At 42.8% G+C, this 21096-nt stretch overlaps 1 protein-coding gene and 1 non-coding gene across 3 annotated transcripts in view; both read right to left on the bottom strand.

Moving 5' to 3' along the window:
• The window catches only part of ZFC3H1 (zinc finger C3H1-type containing), a 265037-nt gene that overhangs the window by 91020 nt on the left and 152921 nt on the right, over positions 1–21096 (bottom strand). Inside the window, exons 17-21 of one of the 2 annotated variants that reach the window (XM_063927460.1) lie at positions 7922–8053; positions 7697–7818; positions 5994–6095; positions 3601–3717; positions 596–779 (exon numbers count right to left, since the gene is read on the bottom strand). In XM_063927460.1, the coding sequence (XP_063783530.1) occupies positions 596–779; positions 3601–3717; positions 5994–6095; positions 7697–7818; positions 7922–8053 (657 nt within the window). The remainder of the gene's footprint in view (positions 1–595; positions 780–3600; positions 3718–5993; positions 6096–7696; positions 7819–7921; positions 8054–21096) is intronic. The other variant, XM_063927461.1, reaches the window with a different exon arrangement.
• On the bottom strand, positions 15198–15318 carry LOC134938764 (U5 spliceosomal RNA). Its single transcript, XR_010181250.1, has one exon. It is a non-coding gene; the product is annotated as a U5 spliceosomal RNA (small nuclear RNA).

Here is a 21096-nt window from a genome sequence, read left to right as displayed (position 1 = left end):
CTAGTCAATACGCTTACAAAATTCACATGGCTCCGTGCAGCTCCGTCTATTCACATGGACATCATCTACTTTTGCAGACCAAAGGAATTCTTAACCTTTTTTGCAGGAACATTCGGCTGTACATAATGTATGAAGACATCTCAAATAGTCTGGCCACATAATGCTTAAAACTAATCATATAGGAATGCACCACAACCCAAAAATATACTTATGAACAGGTCCTAAACACACAAGTTGTTAGTTTTATAGAAAGATTTTAGCAGAAGTGTCTTAGTTTAACTGAACAAACCGCACTGTTTCCATTAATTATTAAATAGCAAACAAGTTAATTATATATACTTTGTTCTAAGCAATCTGGCACATTTTGCTATAAGAACCTCAGTATTATTTATTACCTTCAAACACACAAGAATTACATCAGAAGGTATACAATAGTCACCCACTGCTAAATTCACTAAAACAATGATGGGGTTGTGGCTTTGTCAATGAATAGAGTGGGAGGGGGAAAAAAGGGATTCAGTAATGAAAATAAATCTTGTACACACAATTATTGCCAGATTAGTATGGCAGAGTGACAGAAACAAAAGCTACCTACCCCTCATTCTGATTTAAGCACTTGTATGCCAATTTGAGCCATAGTTGTATATCTTGAGGATTTTCAAGCACACTTGCCTCCAGGTTGGTAAGGTCATCTGTCTCATTTGTAAAATATCTGACATCGTCTGGAGTGACAACAGCATCATGAATAGGAACTTTTGTTTTGGGCTGCGGGAGACGTGCTAGAAATTTGAAAATAAATAAATCCATTCAGACTAACAAGGTTTAAAAATGAAGAGGTCCGGCTATTGTTGCCTGCATTGGAGTTCTATACAGCAATTTACTACACCATAGCACTAACACCCCCCCCCCCCCCCCCCCACAAAAGCTTATTTAAATTTATAATCACAAATAGTGGGAGTAAAGTAAAAAAAAAAAGTAAGTGTACTCAATGAGCATTCTTCATGTTTCAACACATAGCAGGCAAGACATACAGGAGGGAAAAGAAAAAAAAACATTCCTACTCTCCAGTAGACTACAAAGACAACCAAATCAAAACAAAAGGAGCCATTGCAAGTACAGAAAACCCATACTGTTGAGTTGACAAATTTTGAGAGGAATAAACGCTAATTATAAACATAAAAGTCCCTCTATGTAGAAATGGCCAAGAGGCAACAGGTACTTGTGGAAAGGTTTGTGTGGCAAGGTCACCAGGCTCAGCTGGAAATGAAGAGACATAATTGGAGCAAAAGAATATAGTCTATGCCAGAGGTTCTCAAACACGGTCCTCATGGCACCCAATGGTCCAGGATTTAAGTATATCAAAGGCTCAGCACAAATCAAACTGACTGAGGTACTTATTAAAATCACCTGTGGCCAAGCATGGATATACTTAAATCATGGACCACTGGGATGCCTTGAGGACCGCGTTTGAGAACCTGTGGTCTATGTCCAAAATTATAGCCACAGGACATGACACCAACAAAACCACCATGTTAAACTAAGTACACACTATACAATTATTGGGCAGATTTGCCTATAATTGGGACATCAGCCTTCCTACCTCCGTCTGTCTGTTTTTACCCAGTTTTGTTCTATTACTGTTGTTCTAATTGTAAAGCGCAACGGAATATGCTGCGCTATATAAGAAACTGTTAATAAGTAAATAAATAAATTTATTGTATAGTGTGTACGAATAATCGTTTCTGCGTTTTGCCAATAAATCAGGAAAATCTTGCCCACAAACACGAATGATCGATTTTCTGATCTGTAGTTCCAAAGCAAAACTCGGCCACAATCTCCTGATATCGAACAGTGGTGCTGTCTAAATAATCTGCTCATATGTTTCCTGTCACCATGTCATCCTCCTTGTTGGTGTACATATGCAAATGTAGTGAAATGTGGCAGAAAATTGGTAACTTAAAAAAAAAAATCTTTTAGTGTGTAGCTTAGATATTGGGGCCTACAATTTTCCGAAAAAAACAGCCAATTAAAAACAACTCACAGTGTGTACAACGCTTTAGTCAAGGCTTTTGTAAAACAAACTCTAGCTACAGAAAAACAGCTGCATCCACTCTGCTCTGAATGTGCCATACTGCAATCCTTACAGGAAATGCAACAACCACTTACACACCTTAGGAATCACAGCTTTGACAAAAAAAAAAGCATCCCCCAGATGGATGAAAGAGAAAATGGACAAAAGCAGACACTCAGGTAAACTATAATTGTAAGGCAGCCCTCCAACCGCCTACCACCCTAGGGATCCTGGTAGATTGCTACATTTATGAGAGGCAACATGATTCTTGGGTAATAACGAGACTGGTGGGTCCATTGCTGGGTAGTTTTCTGACAACACAATGGGAGAAAGGATCCAGGATGCTACAAAGCATGAAAACAGTTTGTATTTATTCAATGCTTTGTGACAAAACACGTCAGCAACCTACAGGACTCATGAGTGAGACTTTATATAGATTTTGTTTTTTAACTGAAGTCCACACAGATGAGCGAACCCTAATTGTAGGACTCTATAAAATATCTTTGGGTACTTCAACTACACACCATCTGTTCAGAGCAGAGTGTTACTTAAAATAACCAGAGGACCTCAAAGGACATTCTTTTGCACTTTACTTATTATGGTCTATGTGTCAGGTATATTGTACGTTTGAATGCCATATATGATTTTATGAAGGATGCAATACATTAATCCTCAATTGGTATTTACATATTGTATTACTATTAAACTAAATCATCTCTAGAAGTGCTTTTTCTCTTTTTGTTTCTTATTGCCAGAAGGATTCCTAATTCTGAATCTGAACCTACAGTGTGTGCACATCTAGTGCCGAAATTGTTTCTACATAAGATAATTGACTGTCACTGAAAGAGAACCATCTGTTTCCAGGAGGGCATCAATACTACCTTTGGTCCTATCCTCTTCATATCTTGACTTTCTCCCTCACCCTAAAGGCCCACCAGGGACTCACCCAAAAGACACACCTTGCACTTGAGAACGGATTGATGTATTTGCTGCTTCCATTGAGTTCCCTTCGAATATTAGACATGACGAAAGACATTTCAGCAACTGAACAAAGAACTAGCCTACTCAGATATTGCACAAAAAGTTTCCCTAGAATTAGCGCAAGGCTGATTCACTGGGCCAACACTCTTCAGTATGAGTCTACAAGAAATACAGTCTAAAAGTCATGCAGACACCTCAGCTCTCCCACTGGGACAGAACACAACATAATGTGTCTATTCAATGTACCTTGCTCATCAAGCAATCACAAAGTTTAGGATCACTGGACGGCTGGGTGTATGCTTACTGCCCGAGAACAGCATCTTTTGCAATTAGCTTTAGCATCCATTTTTTGCTCACTGCCCTACCTCTTAAAGGTTAGAACATAACCCTTACTGCAGATTAAAAAAAGAAAAAAAAGAAAATCTATGCTGTGTGAGCATACACACCACAAAAGGCAGAATAAAAATGTAGCATTTACTTTTGTTGGTCAATTAACCCCAAATAGACAACCTAACAAATATATTATTCTTAAATATTACTGGTCCTACCAGAGTTAACCACTTTTGAACCATCATCTTCATCACAGCTGCTACTATCAACAACTGGCTTTTTCCAATACATAGGCTTCCATATTCTTTTTTCTTTACAAGTTGTGTGTGGTGGTGCTGTGGAAAGTAAAAAGCTCAGTGAATATTCCGACACAAATAAAACAAAATAGGCAAGTGGAACTGTCGGTGGGTTCCCCCTATTGCCAAGTACTGTCCAGTGCTGGAGGGGTTAGCACTCCGTACAGGGAGCCAATAGCACAAACACAGAAGAAAGCATGTTCAAGTGCTGGTGAAATATTCTAGTGGTGGCAGTACCACAAGGTTGACTAAAAGAAGGGGTACTCATTAGGCTTAGAAGGTTGTTCCAATTTACCTGAACTGCAGGCACACATAGCAATATAGTCACAACCAGTACATAGAGCATAACCCTATCCTACCTCAGGAACTGGAGAACTAACATTGCAAGAAGAATCTGGAGCCTGAACGAGAAACGTGCGAGGACATTGTTTTTATATATGAAAAAATATTGTTAATAGCTGCAGAAGAGGTGTCAAATTCTTAGCACAAACTTTGAGAATACCCTGCTTGCAGTTAAATGCACAACTACTTTTGCATTTTTAATTGTTTTGCTCCACTGATCACATTACGTGAACCATGTGAAGATATTTTACCCACTGTACATCACATTATATGACAGACCATATCACTGCAGAAAATCACCAATTGTCTCTCCTCAATACCTTCTGTGCTGCTGTAGGCAGATGCACCCAATACATCCAGTGTAGAGCTTGCAGGTTAATACTTTCTAGGAGACTTAAATATTTATTAGCTCTACTGCTTGGGACATACACAATATGACAATAACACTATTCAAGTAGACCACATTGTCATGGTAACTTCCACATGTACTACATCCTGCCCAAAGTACAATTATGCCCCAAAAATGATCCTCGCTGTTAAATTCAAGTAAACAAAAGCTAAACAAGTTGGTTTAGTGGAAAACAAATTTGTAACCAACGCACCAAACAACAAATGGCAAGTGAGGTAGTTGACAGTGCAGGAAATGGATGACAAACACCTAAAAAGGGATAAAAGAAAATAGAATATCAAGGCTGTCAAGATGAATCAATGGAACGGTTCCCCAAATAGATTCAAGATTTTGTAGCCTCTAAAAATACAGGCATCGTGACCATGGCAACTGTTCTCCTAGGATGTTTGGTTCAAAACCATTAACTACGTAAACATATCCCATACCCAAAAAGACCATCAGCATCCTCTTGTATCATGTCAAAAAAATTACAAAAAATTGTAAATATAATGAAATGTGACCAAAAAACTGGATTCTTGTAATTCCATTAAATCCATTTCTCTAAGACCATCTGAGGGACACTGGACCACGGGATTGCAGGGTGACCATGGGAGATGGCACTTAATTAGTACAACTGAGAGCAGCTTCTCCCCTCTGAGCACCTCCCTTCCGCAACCCATGCTATTCAGTACAACTTCAAATAGGAACCCTAAACCAAGGGTGAACCACATAATGAAACTTAAAAATCAACAAGAACCAACCCACAAACTAAAAAAAACAGGTGGGAACACAGTGTTCCCCTGATAGACTCTGGAAACACTCTGTGGAATACAACAACAAAAACAAGATCATAAAGCAGAACAAGTCTGCAGAGGAGCTGCTGGAGGCACAATTCCGACACAGCCAACGGAGAAATGGACACCAGAACACTGTCTCTGTCCAGCTGCAATGCTGACAAAAACCAACTGAAAACCCAGTGGAAGAGACATTTCTGGGCCCTCATTGCCCAGTATGTTTAAGAAACGTAAAAACAGCAATACCATTCAGTATTTCATTTGCTGCTTAAACACACCAAGAAGCGGTGGCTTTTACATGCAGCTGCTTAGTACATTTACCACCAAAACTTCCTTCTGCTGGTAATGCTTGGCTACAATTACCACCAGCTTAATCACATGCAACTTGACTGCCAACAAAGTGACATCTGTGGAGTTTTGTGTGATGATCTCTTGCAGTGTTGCACTGCAATTACCAGCTTCTGGTTTTGATGGCATTGTGATCAAAGACTCAGTCGGAAAAGTGTACTAAACAAACCTAAATACAAAATTCCCTGTGCTGTTCTGGCTCAAATGAGAGCCAGAGACGCAAGTGTCGATACATGATAATATTATAGTAAGCATTAGGGAATCATCCCTTGTGGACATAGATCAATCCCACCATTTGATATGTAGAGTTACTGGCTGTTGACCCAGTTTTACAAACCATTATCATCCAGCTAAAAAAAAAAACAGAAAAAATGACAACCTTTAAAATAAAGCCCTGAAATTTAGAAGCACTATTTCCTAATAAAGACAAGAAGTGGACTTACTGTGATTTCTGCTTTCATTGACATAACTAACAAGAAGAACAGACATCAGATCCATTGACATGCGATCTCGATTTATACCAAAGAGTTTATCAACATATTTTTCTGAGAATAAATGAAAAAAACAAAAAGTAATTTTTAAAATCACAAAAATGTACAGAATACAAATTATTATAATTCAACAACTTCAATAATGGGACCCACATGGCTATAATAATGAAGTTCTAGACACAGGCCTACAGTACATCTGTGTATGAGAGACACCAGTACTATTGGCTTGTCCCAACCATTAGAAGTAGCTGGCAGCAGTATACACAGGCACAAGCTTTAAGTTAATTATAGCCAGATCTTAATTATAGTTCATGGCAGTTGATGCACAACTGTCAATATTTAACCAGTCCAATTACAATATTTTATGTCTGTGTGGAGCACAAAAAAAATGTTTTTTTCTGTTTTTTTTTTTCTTAGCATTCTTAAAGATAATGGCAACGACTAATAGGCAAAAGAATAGTAATGCAATTAGACAAAGGAGCACAGACCTAAAATAAAACATTCACTGAATGGCAGGGAGCAACAAATGCAGGCGATGTGTGGTTAAGAATAAAACTGTGTGCTTTTTTACTGTGGCTTCGGTCATGACAAATAGCCCCTCTCAGCCAGCCACGTCCCTTGTGATGTGGTCCCACACTTTTTTACGCAAAGTGTGCGTATTAGTTGCATAAATAAAACAGGGGGCAACAGAACAGCATACACTGACCACTCTGGCATACAGCATTTGTACATCTGTGTGTGACAATCAAAATCTGTGTAAAACGGGCCCCAATGCGAGCAGACACTAATTTTCCCTCACCCCAAGCCATACTGTGCTTCAGCTACGACTTTGTGCGTTTGGAAAAACGGATTCCTGCGTGGTTAAAGTTGCAGTCTAGTATCTCTAAATACATTGTGAGCGGCTTTGAGCTGCGTCTGCAACATGACTAAGACACAAAATTTTAAGAAAACAACAGCACACTACTCATTTAGATCGCCTCAGTCCCACCAGGAATCTCAATACTACATGCAGCATGATATGTCTGGCGGGAGTGAGCTGCCAGGTCCCGTTCAACTCTGCTAGCGCCGGGCGTCTTTTTTCACTACACGATGTGACATGCGATACTTGTATATCTGTGTGTGACTGAGTCGCTGAATTTGTATACAAAATACTACGATGCAGTGGCCGTGGCTTTTTTTCACCCCAAGTTCCATTATGCTTTGTATACAGACTCAGTCACACAAAATACACAAGTATTGCATCTCATATTAATCCCACAGTCTCCTGGTGCGTCCCGCAGTACATTACAACATGTAATGATATCGCCCAGGGCTATCCTATAAGCCAGCACAAGCTGCGGCTTATCTGTGTTTTTCTGTACTGCACCAGGAGCAGTCTCCCGACAGCTCCCGGTGCAGCACCGCACCTCCAGCTCCCCCGGTCACATGACCGCTCCCCTGTCATGTGACCGCTGTCGAGGGAAAAGTGGGGATGCGGGTCACATAACTGACACGGCTTCCCAGCGCTGAGTGCTGGCTTCCAGTCTGCAGCACCCTCACTGCAGTCCCAGCCTGATGCGGAGGGCATGGGACACTGCATGTCGTCGCGGTTATCAGGGATTTTGTTTCACCTGCCTCTTAGAAATTAAAAAAGATTTGTCACAAGCTTTGTTTACCAGATGCAGTTATAATTTCCTCATCTGTGCTTTTCTCCGAACATCCAATCAAGTCCAAGTTGTAAGACAAAATATCTTGAAACAGTTGTTTCCTGCTTAATGTGCAATCACGCATATGCTGCCTAGAAAAGGAAAGAACAGTCAATGGCAGTTTTAATAAAAGTTTATGGCTAATTGTATATTGAACAATGCACACTGTAAAGCTGCTAGATGGTCATTGCTTACCACTGACAGTCATCATCGTTACAAGTACCAGTAAGATCAAATCGACAGAAAAAAGTTTTTGGCTCGATCATATTGCTGTAAGACACAGAGCTTAGCAGTAATTTCTCCTTTGTACGGAAATATGGACTAAACCTGCAAAATACATAGACAGGATTAAATGTTTGAAACACGGCTCATTTACAACAGTGGCAATGATGATATTGCTAAGAGACATCTCTTAAAATTTCCAAATGGAAAAAGTAAACCCCCCCCCCCCCCCCCCAAAAAAAAAAATACATTGGCCCACACATTTTTCATAAGTAGCATCCATGTTTAATATTGAACATATTGAATTTGTGATATGTACACCTGCATGAAGGAAGGGATTGTCAGATTATCAGTATTATCAGAGGGCTTCTGGGACATCCAGAGCTTACATGGTCTGCTACGTGAGGGTTTAAATGCTATCCTCTCTTTAGATTACTAGACTGACTACATCTATTAAACACACTGCTTATTTTTCCTAGAATACTTCTGATAGATCTCTAAAGTATAAACAAAGCTTCTTTCTAATTACAATTGTAGCAAAAGATGTGTTGAATAACTTGGCAAAGAAAGAAAGGCACAGGAGAAAGCAAGAAAGTTAATTTAGTAATACAAGTCACATTTTTTTTAATCTTTTTTTGTAGTTGTGGAATTGGAGCAATACATCTATTGGAGCACACTTAAGGTCCATACACACGTAGCGATATAGCTGAGAGATTTTGACTATATAGTCAAAATCGCTCAGAAAGTTAGTGCATATCTCTCCATGTGTACACAGCCAGCGATAGCGATGCGCATCCCCGCCAGGTTACTATCGCTGCTAAAAATAGACTGTGCAGGCAAGTCAATTTTGGCTAGGTCGCTAGAAAAGAAAAAGCATCCCCTTGCTTAAATGAGTTAGCCAAAATCGCCCTTAGCCAAAATCGCTGGTAAAGTTAGTCAAAATCTCCTACAGCCAGTTCAAGGGAAAACGCTCAGTCAAAATCTCTCATAGTTAAAATCTCTCCGTGTGTATGCACCTTAAGTCTGTGAAAGATGATAGCAAAATTAATCGGGAACAACAGTATTCCAGCTGCTGCAACAGAGCACTCCCAGGACCTTGACCCTGGGGTCAGTTTCAGCACAAGTCTAAACCTACAAGTCTAGGCTTAGTGGAGCCTTGGAAGTGCAGGAATAGGTTGTGGTGGGAGCATGGGCAAAGTTGGAAAGCACATGCAAGCAGTTTTCCTTTTACCTACAGATAATAGCACTCTAAAGGCGCATACACACTAGACAATCTAAGTGGACGTTATGCACTAGAAAGATTAAGGTATTATCATGCATATGGTCAAGTGTGCATGCATGATAACGATGTGAGCTACCACGGGTCGTTATCGTTTATCTTTATCAACTGAACATGCAGTCCAAGTTAGGCTGCATCTTTCATGACTGCATGTGCAGGGATGGGAGGGGTGACGTCACTCAACTATATTGTTCACTAGATCGTTCAGTGTGTCCGCACTTTAACTTTCAATCTGTTAAAGTCAGGTTGTAGAAAATCATTCTGTGGCATTCCAGTATAGCCCAAATGCCCTCTCTTTTTACCTTCTTGAAAACCTAAAGAAGCATTGCTACTCGAGGGAACAGGATCAGATGGAAATACCAAGGAACCAACTATGACCTCTATTAAAAATGCTTGTGGATCCACCATCCTGGAATAGAAGCGCTCCACCTTACAGTTCTACAGAGATGCTGTCACGTTGGCATCTGGCTGCCCCATCAGCTCCAGATGAAGCAACCACTACTTTGGGTGAAGGGTTTATGTGCTGAAGAAATCCGCTTCCCAGTGCTGCACCGCAGGAATTAAAATAACCGAGATGTCTAGAACATTTAGCACCACAATGCATCCGGCTGGTCTCTCTCATTGCCAGGGCACCCCTGGTGCACCTTTTGAGATTTACGTAAGGCATGGCCGTGATGGTTTTTGGATTACATCTTAATAGCCAGTCTTCACAAGAACTGGCAATTGCAGAAATGTTAAAAATCACCCAAAGCTCCTCTGGAGTCCAAGCTCCTTATGAATAGGGACACCACCCGCAAGCTTGTATCCATCGTCAGTATAGTCAGGTGCGTAGCAAGAACTTTGTGGGCCCCACAGCAAAATTTTGAAGAGGCCCCTATCCAAATATTACTTCTAGAGACACACCTCTCTGAACCAGTTGGTAATTTTATGCCCCATAGTAGTACCCTAGTGAATGTCACACTATAGGGCTGCAAGTACACATTATGAAACACAGTAGCCCAAATTCACATTATAACATACAGTGCCACCAGTTAATATTATGTAACATTATAATTCCCTCCAGTTAATTTTATACCAAACTACAATGAGCAGGTCCAGGGCATAACTAGATATATTGTAGGCCCCAAGGTCAAAGTGTGTAAAGGCCCTTAAGTGCCACCCAATGGTGAAAACTGTATAGAGTACATGTAATTTTGACAGGGAATGTGGGCCCCTCTCAGTTCTGGGGCCCATAGCAGCTGTACTTCCTGATAGCCATGCCCTGGAGTGTAGTCCTGAAACATTTGGAAAATGGATGAACCATGTTGAGATTGATATTATTGCTCTTCACCACCAGCAGAGCAATAGAAGCAACTTTAGGAACAAGTGGAAAACCTAAGTGTTGGAAAGACTTCTTCCATTTCAAAATCCGTTCAATGTGGACTGAATCTCTGCACACTATACTGCTCTGCACCATTTGCAACAAGACCTTCATGCAAATGTGAACACTCACTTCCCTCAATAGGGATTCCACTAGTGCCTGTAGGTAGAGGAGCTTGTCTGTAGTAAGAACATCCTCTGCTCAGTGTTTGGGTTCTGGAATATAGAGCTACAATGTCTAGGTCGACATGCATTAGGTTGACATGTTTAAATAGTGTTTTGTTTTTTCATGTTTTTGGACTTTTTTCATCATTGACTATCCATGTCACAAATCATAACCTTTAGTAACCATGCAGTAAACGGATCAAGATACTGTGCCAGAAGCGTGACGAGCGAAGAGAGATGTGAGGGGACGCATTTCTACAAGTGGTGGTCCAGATTGAAAAACAATCCACGCTAACCCCAAAAACGCAAAAAAATTAATAAATAGGATTTTAATACCGACCGGTAAATCCTTTTATCTTAGTCCGTAGAGGATGCTGGGGATGCTTCAAGAACCATGGGGTATAGACGGGATCCGCAGGAGACATGGGCACACTATAAGACTTTGAATGGGTGTGAACTGGCTCCTCCCTCTATGCCCCTCCTCCAAACTCCAGGATTTATTGTTAAACTAAGGGTGAGATACACACCAGCTCACACCACAAACACGCCGTACAACATGACATTAGCAAAAATAGGATTTTGGTACTTACCAGGTAAATCCTTTTCTTTGAATCCATAGGGGGCACTGGAGTACTCTTGGGATATGGACGGGCGTAGCCGAACAAAGGCACTGAATATTCAAATTTAGGACTCTCCCCCCTCCATATCCCCGAGTACCTCAGTGTACTTTGTCAGTGTTTTTTTTACTGAGCGAACAGGATATAGAGAGGTTGACAATGGAGAATACCTATAACATAACGGACAACAACAAAGTTGACCCATAACCTTATTGTCAACTAAACAGTTGACACCTTAACCGATAGAACTTCATACTTTGAACCAATCGGTGAAAATGTGTTACCACAAGCTCCTCTGAGCTTAATACAAACCAAGTAAAACTTGTGACCCTAAGCTCCCTTGAGCTTAAAACAACCCAGGTAAAACTGCTCTGGGTGGGCGTCCAGTGCCCCCTATGGATTCAAAGAAAAGGATTTACCTGGTAAGTACCAAAATCCTATTTTCTTTATCATCCACTAGGGGTCACTGGAGTACTCTTGGGACGTACCAAAGCTTCCCTCGTGGGCAGGAGAGCTGTTTGATACTTGTAACAGTAGGCAGACCAAAGCTAGATGCTGATGGCGCCACCATTATATGTAAACGTGCACAAACGTGGTGCACTGAAGGCTATGTAGCCGCGTCGTAGACGCTCCCCGACCCGCTGGGTCTGACATTCCCACAGAACCTGTGGGATGAGCTATTACTGACGTAGGCGATTGTAACTTAGCCTTAAAGGAACCCTGACTTGTAGTCATTATTATTATTCAACTGGATAATGTCTGCTGAGAAACTGGTTAACCCCAGTTGGCAGTATCATAGAGAACAAACAACGTATTCATATCACGTACTGTAGACGTTCGGGACATATATAAACGCGTAATGCGTGTACCACATTCAGAATTCTAGAATGTGCTGTCCACACAGGAACCACTATTGGTATATAGATGTGAAGGATACGAAAGCGGAATTCGTCGGAAGATCTGCTTTGTCATGAGAAAACTCAAATACGGTGGCTTGGAATACAAGGCACCCAAATATGAAAACAAAACCCTTGCCGAAGCCAAGGCTAGAAGAAAAATGTTTTCCAAAGTGAGAAACTTAATCCCCATGTGTTGAAAGTGTTCAAAATATGAAACTGTAAGAAATCTGAACCCAACCTCCAGTCGCCTGGCGCTGTAGGTGAGATAAATAGAGTCTGAACTTTGGTGACACCTTGTATAACGGTGTGTACAGACGCAATAAAGACAAACGTCTTTGAAGATAAGTTTACTACACAGATACCTGCACCCTCCGTGCAAGTAAACGCAGTTTTCCATACCACCCCGTTTAACAGAATACGGGTAACTTGAAGGATGATGTTGGAAACTTCCGAGGTTTACGACTTATGTAAGCACACGAAATTTTGTAATAATGAGCTGCCTTAAGCGGTCTACTATCTCGTAACATGGTTGGTATAACCGACACTGTAATGCTCTATTTCTTAAGAGGGCGTTTGAACCCTCACCCCATCAACCGCAGCTGCGGTACATAGGTAATAGGTACATAGGTAAATATGGGTAAAAGAACGTTCCCTGATGTAACAGGTTGGACGTATTATGAGCGCCCCAAGATCGTGTGCAAGTATTCCTTGGAAATTCGAGAAGCAACTTCTCCAACACACATGAGATACCATCAGTATGACTGTGACGAACTGTCTTATGATCCGTTTTGACAACGGAGAGAGCAGCGGAAAATGGTGGAGCCAGATACACGATGCTGAATGACCACATGAATGTGAGAGACTCCACCGCCACTGCCCTTGTGATCTGTTGTTTTGTACACATACTGAGCTTTTGTAATTGTGGCGAGATGCCATCATGTTGAGGGTAACCCCAAGAAACACCTCTGGATTTAATGTCCAGTTTTCAGGATCCAAATTCTGACGGGTGAGATCATCTGTCTAACAGATGTCCACGCACGGAATAATCTCTTGACACTTTCACATAATAGTGTTCTGAGCCATTGAGAATTGGAGTTACCTGCCGCATTGCCATGCGGCTTTTTTGTCTCTGTATGCAACTGCCGTTGCGTTGTCTGACTGGCCGTGGTCAGACTGAAAGCGAAGCATGTAGTGCATTGTAAAATTCACGTAGTTCCAGAACATTTATCAACAGCAATCTATCGTGTTTTAGAACCTCTGTCGCTGATCTTTTGTAAACTACAACTCCTGAACCTCTGCGACTCTCGTCCAGAGTATTATACACCCTCGCCCCTCTGTGGGAACGGCGAGTGAAGGGCGGCGAAATAAATCGCATTAAAACGCATTATTATCTTAACTAGGTGAATACACCAATGTACCGTTAGTGTGCGTGATTTGCACTAATTACTAGATGTACATTTGTTCTTGCTGGTGTAGTAGGTAAATGCTTGATTTACCGTATTTATAATATTACCTAGGAATTGACATCGTTTAGACGGAATTGTATTTTGAACGTGATCTGCTAGCGCAGTATACATTAGTAGCGCAAGTTAGAGGAACTTTGTTGAGACAGAGTTCTTATGAGCAGATCATCTAAGATAGAGAAACTCTGTTGCGACAGAGTTCTTATGTGAGATGAACTATCATCTTCCAACATCACTTTGGTAAATACCAGAGTATAATAAACGGTAGACCTGAAATGGTTAATGGTTGTGGCGATTTGCAAACGCTAAAACCTGTGATGAGCAAACCGGAATGGGTATATATGCATTGTGAAGATCAAGTGCAAGTATGCAATTTTGTGGCTCCAATATGCCAATACCAACCGCAGCAAATCCATTTTCAAACTGCAGTAAGTGACTTGCTGATTGAAACTGCGACGGAGCTGTATGGTTTTGTTACCCCAAACAGAGGGGAATAAACAACCCTGACTCTGTTGTTGTACTACAGCCTGTATTATAAAGACAGCTGAAACCCAGCAGAGGCCAAATGGCCACCTGCCAAACCGTTCGACTGAGGCAGTCATGTCCTTTAACTGTAACTTGAGTTGAAGTGTGGAAACCCCTCAAAAGTAACATTTAAAGACACGCTTCCACAATTGGAAAAGAGGTCATCAAACTACTGGCTTGCTGACCGTAGCGTCCTGTCGTTACAAGGCGTGAGTGTTTTGTACCAACGCCTTGAAACTGAAGTCTAAAGGGATTAAATGCCGGCCCAAGTATTCCGTTTTGATACTGGATGCGGTAATGGCTGAATATCAAATTTAGGACCAACAAGCTGTGGCATTGTCGTGCTGAACTAGCGACAATGAAAAGTGAGATTCGAAGTACCGTCGTTAGAAGAAGCTTTACAGATATACTCTGCAGCTTCTTTTAACAGTAATCTCATTGTTTCCATACATAGTCTAGTGACCCAAATGTTTCTTGGGTCTTTATAATTTTTGACCCAGACGCATTTAGCAATGGCGGATGGCGTCATCTTGGAAACGATTAAATAGTGGTCAAAGTGTACTAAGTGTAAAAATGGAGACCTTGACTCACTGTAATTTAGCAATGTATGTTGGCAACAACCCTGCACTATCTGAGTGCTGGTCTAATGTAGCCTTCTCACTCGTAGTTATCGGTGTGAGATTTGACATAGAATCGTGCATTAAATTATAAGACCAGTTAAATAAACACTGTGATACCCAAAAGGGAAAATTGGCCCTTTGGAAAGACTGTCTTTTGTTAGAGCTGGCGGAATAACTTCCGAGACTCCTATGTTTATTTGAATTGCCAATGCTTAAAATAGGACTTTAAAATTATTTTTGGTCTGCGCTAGAGCCTTACTCGCTATGCAGACAGACACCACAATAGGCAACGGACAGACATTGCACGCCTATGACGTTATAATGTCATATATATATTTTATTGCTGAACAGCATATTTATATTAAACGCATGGTTGTTTCTCTCTACGGAAATCTTTAGTAAAAAACGAAAGATTTATTCGCTGTGAAGAGAAATCAGAGTAATCTTTATGAAAAGCAGTTGGCATATGAAACCCGAACCAAATTCCTACTAAGACCCCTGCGCCTCTGGTGGCTTAGAGATGTAGGGCAGGAATGTTCTAGAATTATGTAGAAATACAGTTTACATGGCTAACTTATGCTGACCAAAAATTCCCACCAACACCCCTGCGCCTCCTTGTGGAGTAGAGGTGTATGGCCGGAATGTTCTGGAATTATAAACTGGAAAAACAGCAATGATTAAAATGGCCGTCATGCCATGCTTTCACAGAAAATCACAGTACAGGTTACCTGCTGCAGTGTTAATATAGGCTTAATAGCCTATTATACAGTTAATATAGGCTTAATAATCTATTATCCAGTGATAACACAGGTGTAGGATACAGTAAAATACATGCATTTAGTTAGCCTCCATTAATATGAACACTGGCTGCAGTGAATGTTATTATCTTGCAGCCTTAACATAAAATAACAGAAAACATGGTTAAACCTGCAATAGGATATGCCACTGATAGCCTATTGCCAGCCAAAGCCTCATATATATATTATATATATAAAATGTGCTTAAACATATAATCACAGTTCATACTGATATTATACACAGTGTCCCTGGCAGCAAAAAGCTTCATTATATATTATATATATAAAATGTGCTGAAACCTATAATCACAGTTCCCACTGATATTATACACAGTGTCCCTGGCAGCAAAAAGCTTCATTATATATTATATATATATAAAATGTGCTGAAACCTATAATCACAGTTCCCACTGATATTACAGTCTACAGTTTTATACTGATGTTATAGCCCATGACACTGTTTAAAACGCTGCGCTGCTTGTGAGGTAGTTTGAGCAGCCTATTTTTAACCCATGCAGCCTTTGCTGCTGCTATGGTCATTACTCCCCCTCCCCCCCCCCTGCATCCCCATGTTACCTGCAGCGTACGGGGATCGGGTGCAGGGAGAGCAGGAGAGCGCTGTATATAGGGCCGGGGAGCCGTCCGGAAGAGCGGCCGGCACCTTCCTACAGTAGTACACAGTCTCCCTGTGTCCGGCATCAGCGGCGTGCTGTGTCTCACTGGAAGAGCGGCCGGCGTCCGTGAGTGACGTGCGGCCGCTCTTTAGCACACGGAGAGTCTCGGCGGCGCCTCTGTAGTGTTGCCGGGCAATCAGCACAGTGAGAGCGGCCGGCGTCTGAGTGACGTGCGGCCGCTCTGCGCGTAGTTCAGCGGGACCCCTTCAGCGGCGTGCTCAGCGGCGGCTACAGTATCACACTTTCACACAGCAGGGCGGCAGCGTGAGCTGACCGCCCTGACCCCCATACCTTGTGCCGCTTTCATCCTGGCTGTGACGAGCTTCTCTCTGTAAGCTCCGTTTCAGCCTCCAGCTTCTCATCTTGTGACGGGGCTTCCTGTAAGCTCCTTGCAGCTGTAGCTCCTTCCAGCTCTTTGTCTCATCCTGGCTGTGACGGAGCTTCTTTCTGTAAGCTCCGTTCAGCTTGCAGGAGACAGTGGCTGCCTGTGGCTGTGAGGGTGCTCTTTGTGAGGACCGACACGCCATGCGCTTATAGCGCCTGTGGCTGTGAGGGTGCTCTTTGTGAGGACCGACACGCCATACGCTGCCTTGCAGCGGCACCATCCCGGACCCATGTTTTTCCAGAAACTGGGACGGGAAGTGTAAAAATTAAAAAATAAAAAGTAAAATGAAAAATTAATAAAATCTTCTGAAATGTGGGCATTCCCACAAGCCGATGTTCATGCTGTGAGCACCGAAAAAACACTGGCAAAGTACACTGAGGTACTCGGGGATATGGAGGGGGGAGAGTCCTAAATTTGAATATTCAGTGCCTTTGTTCGGCTACGCCCGTCCATATCCCAAGAGTACTCCAGTGACCCCTAGTGGATGATAAAGAAAAGTCCAGTCAACGGCATGAACAAAATCAGCAACAGGCTGACCATAACCAAAACACAACCTTTGTGTAACAAAAGCAATAACTATTAAACAAGTACTGCAGATAGTGTCCGCACAGGGAAGGGCGCCCAGCATCCTCTACGGACTAAGAGAAAAGGATTTACCGGTAGGTATTAAAATCCTATTTTCTCATACGTCCTTGGGGATGCTTCAAGAACCATGGGGTTTATACCAAAGCTCTAGAACAGGCGGGAGAGTGCGGATGACTCTGCAGCACTGACTGACCAAACAAACAAGAGGTCCTCCTCAGCTAGGGTATCAAACTTGTAAAACTTCGCAAAGGTGTTTGAACCCGACCAAGTAGCAGCTCGGCAAAGCTGTAATGCCGAGACCCCTCGGGCAGCCGCCCAGCATGAGCCGACCTTTCTAGTAGAACAGGCTTTTACCGATTTCGTTAACTGCAATCCTGCCATAGAATGAGCCTGCTCAATCGTATTACAGATCCAGCGTGCAATAGTCTGCTTGGATGCAGGAGCCCTAATCTTGTTGGGAGCCCACCGGACAAACAAACAGAGCCTCTGTTCTCCTAATCTGCGCCGTTCTGGTGACATGGATTCAAAGCTCTGACCACATCGAGAGACTTCGAACCTGCCAAGGCATCAGTAGCCACCGGCACCACAATAGGCTGGTTTACATGAAATGATGAAACCACTTTTGGCAGAAATTGCTGACGAGTTCTCAACTCCACTCTATCAGCATGGAAGATTAAATAGGGTCTTTTGTGAGACAAAACCGACAACTCAGATACCCGCCTTGCGGATGCCAAGGCTAACAACATGACTACTTTACAAGTAAGGAATTTTAGCTCAACCTTACGTAAAGGTTCAAACCAATGAGATTGCAGGAACTGCAATACCACATTAATATCCCACGGTGCCACAAATGGAGGTTGGATGTGCAGCACGCCTTTCACGAAGGTCTGAACTTCTGGAAGGGAGGCCAATTCTTTCTGTAAGATTGACAAAGCCGAAATTTGTACTTTAATAGAGCCCAACTTTAGGCCCGCATTCACACCTGCTTACAAAAAATGGAGCAAACGCCCCAGCTGAAATTCTTCCGTAGGAGCCTTCTTGGATTCACACCAAGACACATATTTCCTCCAAATACGGTGGTAATGCTTTGCCGTTACCTCTTTTCTAGCCTGAAGTAGTGTGGGAATGACTTCACTGGGAATACCCTTTCGGGCTAGGATTTGGCGTTCAACCGCCATGCCGTCAAACGCAGCCGCGGTAAGTCTTGAAACACGCACGGTCCTTGCTGTAACAGGTCCTCCCGTAGAGGAAGAGGCCAGGGATCTACTAGGAGTAATTCTTGAAGATCTGGATACCAGGCCCTCCTTGGCCAATCTGGAACAATGAGTATCGCCTGAACCCTTGTTCTTCTTATCATCTTTATCACCTTTGGAATGAGAGGAAGTGGAGGGAACACCTACCGACGGAAACACCCACGGTGTCACTAGGGCGTCCACCGCTACCGCTTGAGGGTCCCTTGACCTGGAACAATATCTCTGAAGTTTCTTGTTGAGGCAGGACGCCATCATGTCTATTTGAAGTATTCCCCAACGAATTGTCACTTCTGCAAAGACCTCTTGATGAAGACCCCACTCTCCTGGATGGAGATCGTGTCTGTTGAGGAAATCTGCTTCCCAGTTGTCGACTCCTGGAATGAAGACCGCCGACAGAGCGCATGCATGTCTTTCCGCCCAGGAAATAACCTTCGTGGCCTCGGCCATTGCGCTCTGCTCTTTGTTCCGCCCTGGCGGTTTATGTACGGCACTGCTGTTATGTTGTCTGACTGAATCAAGACTGGCAGACCGCGAAGATGTTCCGCTTGCAGAATGCCGTTGTAAATGGCCCTTAATTCCAGAATGTTTATGTGCAGACAAGCTTCCTGGCTTTACCATTTTCCCAGAAAATTTCTCCCGTGTGACTGCTCCCCAGCCTCGGAGACTTGCATCTGTGGTCACCAGGATCCAATCCTGAATCCCGATCCTGCTTCCCTCCAGAAGGTGAGAACTGTGCAGCCACCACAGAAGGGAGATCCTGGTCCTGGAAGATAGGATTATTTTCCGGTGCATGTCCAGGTGAGACCCAGACCACTTGTCCAACAGGTCCCACTGAAACACCCTGGCATGGAACCTGCCATACTGAATGGCCTCGTAGGCCGCCACCATCTTCCCCAGCAACTGAGTGCATTGAAGAATCGACACTCTTGCCGGTTTCAGAATCTGTTTTACCATGTTCTTTTCCACTGGAAGAAAAACTCTGTAATTCTGTATCCAGAATCATACCCAAGAACGACAGCCGTGTCGTTGGAACCAATTGTGATTTTGGCAAGTTTAGGAGCCAACCATGTTGTTTCAGAATCGTCAGAGAGCGCAAAGTTTTTCAGCAATTGCTCCTTGGATCTCGCCTTTATGAGGAGATCGTCCAAGTACGGGATAATTGTGATTCCCTGCTTGCGCAGGAGAACCATAATTTTCACCATAACCTTGGTGAAAATCCTCGGAGCCGTGGACAGACAAAACGGCAACGTCTGAAATTGGTAATGACAATCCTGAACAGCAAACCTCAGGTAAGCCTGATGTGGAGGATATATAGGAACGTGTAAGTAGGCATCCTTTATGTCGACTGACACCATAAAACCCCTTCCTCCAGACTGGAGATCACTGCTCGGAGAGATTCCATCTTGAATTTTTTTTAGAAAGGAATTGAGGGATTTTAGGTTCAGAATCGGTCTGACAGAGCCATCTGGCTTCGGTACCACGAACAGACTCGAATAAAAACCCTCCCCCCGTTGTGACGGGGGTACCGTGACAATTACTTGATTTTGACACAGTTTTAGTATCGCAGCGCATACCACCTCCCTTTCTGGAAGAGAAGCTGGCAAGGCCGATTTGAAAAATCGGTGAGGGGGCATGTCTAGAAACTCTAATTTGTACCCTTGGGTCACTATTTCTAATATCCAAGGATCCAGGGCCGAGCGAGCCGAGACCTGAATGAAGAATTTGAGACATGCCCCTACTGGTGCGGACTCCCGCAGAGGAGCCCCAGCGTCATGCGGTGGATTTGGTAGAAGCCAGAGAGGACTTCTGTTTTTGGGAACTTGCCACAGCCTGTGACCTTTTTCCCTTTCCTCTTCCTCTCGCAGCAAGGAAGGAGGATCCTCGTCCTTTTTTGTATTTATCGGGCCGAAAGGACTGCATCTGATAGTGGGGCGTTTTCTTTTGTTGTGCAGGAACATAAGGTAAAAATGCCGACTTACCCGCGGTAGCCGTAGATACCAGGTTAGTGAGGCCGTCACCAAACAAGACACTACCGTTAAACGGTAGAGACTCCATAGCCTTCTTCGAGTCAGCATCAGCATTCCATTGATGAATCCACAACGCCCTTCTAGCCGAGACAGCCATGGCATTGGCCCTTGATCCCAAAAGGCCAATATCCCTTGCAGCTTCTTTTAAATATGCTGCAGCGTCCCTGATATGACCCAGAGTCAAAAGCATGTTATCCCTGTACAGGGTATCTATCTCAGTTAACTGCCCATTTTTCAATAGCGCTACTCACCCATGCCGAAGCAACTGCAGGAAAAAACTATAAAAAGAAAGACAGCGCTGACTGAGATGGATTGTCAGAAATTACAATGTTATTTAATATTTAAAATACAATAAAAATAACAGATAAAATAAGATAAGTCTCACTGCATAATTGAGCTCAGTCACCATACATGTGATGTCATTCACTTGCCGCTTGGTTCAATGTCCCTCTGGGACCCGCACACTTAAATGTCCCTTATCCTGGGGTTGTGGCACAATC

Source organism: Pseudophryne corroboree, chromosome 6, assembly GCF_028390025.1.
Source record: "Pseudophryne corroboree isolate aPseCor3 chromosome 6, aPseCor3.hap2, whole genome shotgun sequence".
Taxonomy (NCBI): Eukaryota; Metazoa; Chordata; class Amphibia; order Anura; family Myobatrachidae; genus Pseudophryne; species Pseudophryne corroboree.
Note: the sequence above shows the minus strand (reverse complement) of the source record. Positions and strands in the feature narration are given on the sequence as shown.